This window comes from Alexandromys fortis, unplaced genomic scaffold (assembly GCF_014885135.2).
Source record: "Alexandromys fortis isolate MF-2015 unplaced genomic scaffold, M_Fortis_MF-2015_v1.1 scaffold_213, whole genome shotgun sequence".
Lineage (NCBI taxonomy): Eukaryota > Metazoa > Chordata > Mammalia > Rodentia > Cricetidae > Alexandromys > Alexandromys fortis.
In genome coordinates, this window is record NW_026068093.1 from 1261141 (window position 1) to 1267658 (window position 6518).

General features: G+C 36.4%; 2 protein-coding genes across 12 annotated transcripts in view; one reads left to right on the forward strand and one right to left on the reverse strand.

Annotated features, from left to right (window-relative positions):
• Htr2b (5-hydroxytryptamine receptor 2B) overlaps positions 1-6518 on the reverse strand; it is a 748006-nt gene that overhangs the window by 707690 nt on the left and 33798 nt on the right. The window lies entirely within an intron of this gene.
• Positions 1-6518, forward strand: part of Dis3l2 (DIS3 like 3'-5' exoribonuclease 2) — a 346237-nt gene that overhangs the window by 48882 nt on the left and 290837 nt on the right. For all 4 annotated transcript variants that reach the window (XM_050123104.1, XM_050123107.1, XM_050123105.1 and 1 more), the window contains exon 5: positions 2062-2163. In XM_050123104.1, coding sequence (XP_049979061.1) covers positions 2062-2163 — 102 coding nt within the window. The remainder of the gene's footprint in view (positions 1-2061; positions 2164-6518) is intronic.

Genomic DNA, 6518 nt, shown 5'->3' on the forward strand with positions numbered 1-6518 from the left:
TCTTCAATATAGTGCTTGAAGTTCTAGCAATAGCAATAAGACAACATAAGGGGATCAAGGGGATTTGTATTGGAAAGGAAGAAGTTAAGCTTTCGTTATTTGCAGATGATATGATAGTATACATAAGCGACCCCAAAAACTCTACCAAAGAACTCCTACAGCTGATAAACACCTTTAGTAGCGTGGCAGGATACAAGATCAACTCCAAAAAATCAGTTGCCTTCTTTAGAATTTTATATATGAGTATTGTATTTAAATTTCCCTTTCCCTCTCATCCAGCTCTTTCTGAGTCTCCTCATTACTTAGCAAGTTCATAACCATATGTTTATGTGCATATATGTACATGTATATGCTCATGTACATATAAATATATAAATATATAAATATAACCTGCTAAGTCATTTTGGTGTTGCTTATATGTATATGTATGTAGGGTGTTGGATAACCTATTAGGATGTTCATCGGAGGGGAAGACTGATTCTCCCTCTCCCAGAAGTCATTAATTGCTTTTAACTCTTCGCCTATGGATGGAGTCGTGTGTGATTTCCCTCATCCACATTGGCATGTAAACTGGTGTCATTATTGTGCAGATTTTATTTATGTAACCATATTGTTGAGATTTTATTGTGCAGCTTCCTTATCATATATAGAGGACACTGTCTTCCAGCAGACATCGTGGCTTTTTGACTTTTACAGTCTTTCTGCTCCCTCTTTTGCCATGTTCCATGAGCCTTAGGTGCGGGACTGTGCTGTAGATATTCTTTTGAGGTTGGACACCCCACAGTTAGTTGTACTCTGCCCTTTGACCAATTGTGAATTTTTGTAATGGTTTCTGTGTGCTGCAAAATGAATCTTCTATGATGAGAGGTGAGAGCTTTACTTATATGTGGGTAAAAGGATAAAAATTTAGAATGCAGTTAGAAAATCTACTGGTTTAGGAATATTGCAGTAGTAGGTTCTATTCTAGGGTCCATGGCCTCACCAGCCATCATTAGTTGGCTAGATTTACAGTATCAGGAATAAATTACTTTCTATCGAGTGGGCTTTAAGTCCAATTAGATGTGAGTACCACTTTCACACCTTTGGGGATATCTTGCAATACTAATTAGTGTTGTGGCTCATAGGCATTATAGTTGGGCTGGAGGATCAATTTTGCTTTTATCCCTAGCACCTCTTAGTACTGTGAAAGCTAGTTCTCAGGGAGGAGGCCTCCAGGCCAGATTCAAAGCTCTATTCCTCCAAGTTGTGTATCTGAAGTATGTGGTGTTTTCAGCAATAGGGATTGATGTTCAGTTTCTGGGAGGCAACTTAGGGCAACAGCAACAGCATATGTTATTTTGAGAGTCTTTTGGACTCCCCTGATCAACTTGGAAGGAAGTTTCCTGTGCCTGACACTAGGGTTTTAAATGCCTTATAAAATCATGTTATTTTTTGTTTTCTTAAAATTACATGTAAATATAAGTGTTTATATGTGTATCTGTTAATCTCAAGATGATGCTATTTCCTTCTCTGCTTTCTTTGCAAGTTTTTCTTTTTTCAATCTAAAGCTAAAAAGGATAACATTATCTTTCTTGTTTTAGTAATCAAAATCTGCAGTCTTATTTTTGCTTTTGTTTGGTTTTTCAAGACAGGGTTTCTCTGTGTAATAGTCCCAGCTGTCCTGTAACTAGCTCTGTAGACTAAGCTAGCCTTGAACTTACTGAGAGCAGCCTGCTTCTGCCTCCCTAGAGCTGGGATTAAAGGTGTGCGCCACCACTGCCTAGCCAGTCTTAGTTTTTTTTCTTTATGTGCTTTTCTTTGTTTTTGTCTGCCTTTAGTATATACTAAATACTCTCTAAGTATTTGGTGATTTTTAGCACTCTGCTAGTTTGTTCTTAGGTTTATATCACCATTTCTTTTTATCAGAAGAGACTTAATTCTCTTTAGATTTGTTTGAGGCTTTGAAGTAGTGTTCTTGTTAAGTTAGTAGGTAGATTTAGAGTCTAAACTCTTTTAAGGAAATAAATGTTGGCTCCAGGCCTTGGTAAGTTGACTGTTCCTTTATTTCTTCTTCTAACTTAGGATGGTGATCGGGACATTTTTATTGACGGAGTTGTTGCTCGTAATAGAGCCTTAAATGGGGACCTTGTTGTTGTAAAACTGCTTCCTGAAGACCAGTGGAAGGTGAGTTTAAATTTCCTTTTCTAATTATTTTCTTCATAGGGTATTGTGCATTCCATGGTGTACTTACAGGCAGTGTGTGTGTGTGTGTGTGTGTGTGTGTGTGTGTGTGTGTTTTGTGGGTGACAGGCCCCTTGGGCCCCAAGGTAAAACTGAATGTTGCTTCTGAATCTCGGTACTGAATGGGATTTGAAGCATATTGATCCCTCTTCAGTCCTTCTACTTTTTCAGATCCTTACATGGATTTCTGATAATCTTTTGGATAGGAAAATGCTTATAGGGTCTTGTCAAGCTTAAAATCACTCACTACTTTCCTACAACCTTTACTGAGAGAGCTAGGACAACAGACCCATAGAGATGATGGTGTTCTTTAGAGGTTTCTGCTGTCCATACAGAAACACACAGCAATACATGTTTAGTGCTGGATTAAAGGCATATACCAACGGGCCTGGATCCAGAGGTCTCATTTTGTAAGTTCCTGTGTTGCTTGAGCTAGTTGAGTAGGAAAGAGTTTGGCGAACTAGTTAGCATCCCTGCAGTCAGTATAGTTTAGATTCATGAACAAATCTACTGTTTTTTACAGTTAGTATATAAAAGTGGAAGAAATCAAATCCTAAATCCTCCTGGCTGTTGTTTGAACATTGGACTGTAGTGGGGACATGTGGAGAGAAGTTAGCATGTGAAAGTAGAGCAGATAGGAATTGAAGACAGGTTTGAGGAACAGGACAAGCTAAAGAGGGCAGCCACAAACATATGTTAAGTTTTTATTTAAGCAAAATGAGTGTGTTGTGATTAGCTGAAATGAGAAAAAACATGTTTTGCTGTAGCAGTCACTAGTTTTGCCTGCTCTTATTAATATTTTTCCTGAAAAACACTTCAATACCCTAGATGGTGTCACTTACTGGTAAACTGTATTAAACATTTAAAGAACAAATACATAGTCCTTGTCTTACACGAGGAGTGATCCCTTTCCCTTCATCCTATGAGGCCACCATTGTGAAATACCAGAGTGGGAAATAACATAAGAGAACACAGGTGAGCAAGTATTGAACAAAATATTAGCAGAGATTCTCTAGGAGTATGCCCATAAGAATAGGACATGAATAGATGGAACTTGTTCTAGAAATGCAAAGTTGACTTAGTGTTTAAAAGCAGTCACTGTAGCTCATCGTTTAAAACTAGAGTTGACCTTACATTTGAATCAAGTATCAGTCAGTAGACATAGAAAACACATTTGACAAAATTCTGCAACTATTTGTGGCACCAAGCCTACCTTCCCTACATTGTTTTGGAGATTCAAGCCTGTAGAAAAAGGAGTTAGGAAATTGTTTTATTATTTTACTAAGTGATTTTTCTGTGTAGAACGTTCTAATGAGTCTATTGAAAAAGATACTAGAAGAAGTGAGTTATCAAGCTTGAAGGGCAAAAAGTTTATATTAAAAAATCATTTGTAATCTACATACTGGCAATGAAAAACAGGAAATTAAAAAATTTTTTGAAAAAGCTGTTTGCAGTAGGATAAAAATATGATATAGTTAGGGATAAACTTGACCAAAAATAGAGCAGTGTACACTAAACCTATAAAGCATTAGTGAGCAAAGTTAAGAATTCTAAAATGAGCCGGGCGATGGTGGCGCACGCCTTTAATCCCAGCACTGGGGAGGCAGAGGCAGGCGGATCTCTGTGAGTTCGAGACCAGCCTGGTCTACAGAGCTAGTTCCAGGACAGGCTCCAAAGCCACAGAGAAACCCTGTCTCGAAAAACCAAAAAAAAAAAAAAAAAAAAAGAAAGAAGAATTCTAAATGGTAAGAAATATCATGTTTATGAAATAAAAGAGTCAATATTGTTAAGCTTCCAGTTCTACTGAAATAACTCAAGACCAGACTGATTCAGTGCCCTGCCCTCCAATGTCAGCTGTCTCTGTATAGAATTTATAGACAGCTTTTCAGATTTGTGTGGAAGAGCAGAACATCTAGAAGAGCCAAACAAAGAACAAAATTGGAAGACACAGCATTATCTGGGTTTAAGACCTTTGTCAAAGCTCCTGTAACCAAGGCAAATGATTTTAGCATTAAGGTGGACATGCAGATAAGTGGAACAAAAAAGAGAACACCTAAATAGACTCAGACATTTTTTTACTGTTTCTTTATGAATTGCTAAGGTAATTCAGTGGACAAGGGATCTTTTTTTCCAACAAATGTGTTGTGCTAGTTTTATAGACACATAAAAATAAATTAACTTTGCCCCTTAATATATGCAGGGATTAGAACAGGCACAGAGGTTCCTTGGGAAGCTGAGACAGGAGTATTTCAGGTTGGAGGCTTGACAAGACGACATAGTGAGTTCAGGGCCAACCTGTCACAGGACGAGAATGGAAACACCAAGGGCTAAGGAAGGAGCTCAGCTTTAAGGAGTGTATCGTAGTTGGCTCTAGGTTCATTCTGAACCATGACCAAAATAGGGGCCAACAAATAGAAGGAAACAGTAGTTTGAAGTGAATCAGATCGCAATGTTTGTGTAAAAACACCAATTTTCTATTAGAAAACTGAGTCAAAAGTGTTAGATTTTTCAGATTTTAGGCATCAGATTTGAAGTATAACCAAAGAATTTGAAACATATAAGAAAAAAGTCAGTAAATTTGATTTAATCAAAATTATACACTTTGCTCTTCAATAAGTCACTGTTTTAAAAATAAAATCATAGGCCACAGATAAGGGGAAAGATTGCAAAAAAATTATCTGACTATGAAGCTGGGCAGTGGTGGCGCACGCCTTTAATCCCAGCACTCGGGAGGCAGAGGCAGGCGGATCTCTGTGAGTTCCCGAGGCCAGCCTGGTCTACAAGAGCTAGTGCCAGGACAGGCTCCAAAACCACAGAGAAACCCTGTCTCGAAAAACTAAAAAAAAAAAAAAAATTATCTGACTATGGGATTTTATTTAGAGTTTAAAGAAATTAATTCAATAATAACCCAATTAAAAAAACACACTAAAGTTTGAACAGCTTTACTAAAGATATGGCAAATATGGGAAAAGATATTCAACAGTAGTCATTAAGGAAATGCACTGTAAAACCACAAGATACTACAGATCCACTAGAATAGCCAAAGTTAAAAAGATTGACCATGCGTTGGTGTTAGTGTTGTGTAACTAGTACTGTTGATGTGGGGATAATGGACAGGCACTTTGGAAAGGAGTTTGGTAGTTTCTTAAAAAGTTCAGCATATGACCAATACATGACCCAGCCATTCCATTCTTGGTTGTTTACCTTTGTGAAATAAAATTATTGCCACATCAAGTCTTATAAATGAATAAAGTCTTATACACAAACGTTCAGTTTTAACTTCAAAGTGGAAACAAATATGCCTCAATATATGAATGAGTAAACTGATTTGGTATGCCCATTCAGCAGTAAAAAAAAAAATGACTGGCATGTACCATAAGATAAATAGATCTCATAGTAATTATGATGAGTGAAAGAAGTTAGGCAAAAAGAATACCCTGTGATTTCACTTTTATAAAAATCTAGAAATGCAAAAATAATTAATAGTGACAAAAGGTGAACAGTGATTTTTTAGGGTGAGAATAGAAGAGGTGCATATGTTTGTTAGTTTTTGTGGAATTTTTATTACATGAATATTTATCACTTTGTACTTTTAGTATATATAGCTTATTATGTGTTAGCTTTCCCTCAATAATATTGTAAAAAATACTGGAAATAAAGATGTTTGCATAAGTGTGTTTGGAGTTCCATGAAGAGTTAGAAACTAGACATGTATTTTTGGGAGTCATCAGCATACACATAATGTTTACAGCAGCATCGGTGGATGCATAATCTAGAATCACAGCTAAAAGAGCGGAGAACCCTGAATACTAGGTTCTTGTGTGACAGTTGTTGGTGACAGGATCAAACTAGAGAGAAGAGACTAGATTTCAGACTGTCATCAGAAATCCCAGACATGTATAATACAGGCACCTCAAAACATTCTGGCCAGTTGTCTTACAGGTTTGTTAGTATAAAAACTTGTTCTCAAAGGGATTGCTAGTCAGTGGTGTAAACAACTGTGAATTAATTGGATTATTTGTCTTTACTTCTTTATACTTGTTGTGTTCACTCTCGGGTATGCACGCTACAGTGCCTTTAGGGTTTTAGAAAAAAAACAACAGTTCTTTTAGTTATAGCAGTAAATAGTCAATTTGTTTCACAGCATGCTTTTTGGCAAAATAGATAGCTATAAAAGTATCAAGCTGTGAGGCAATAATAAAAATAATTTACTCTTATATAACAATTTTAATTTCAGAATTCCTTTACATTTTTAGTGTTTTTTTATTTTTATTTATTTTTTTTAAATATAATTTTTT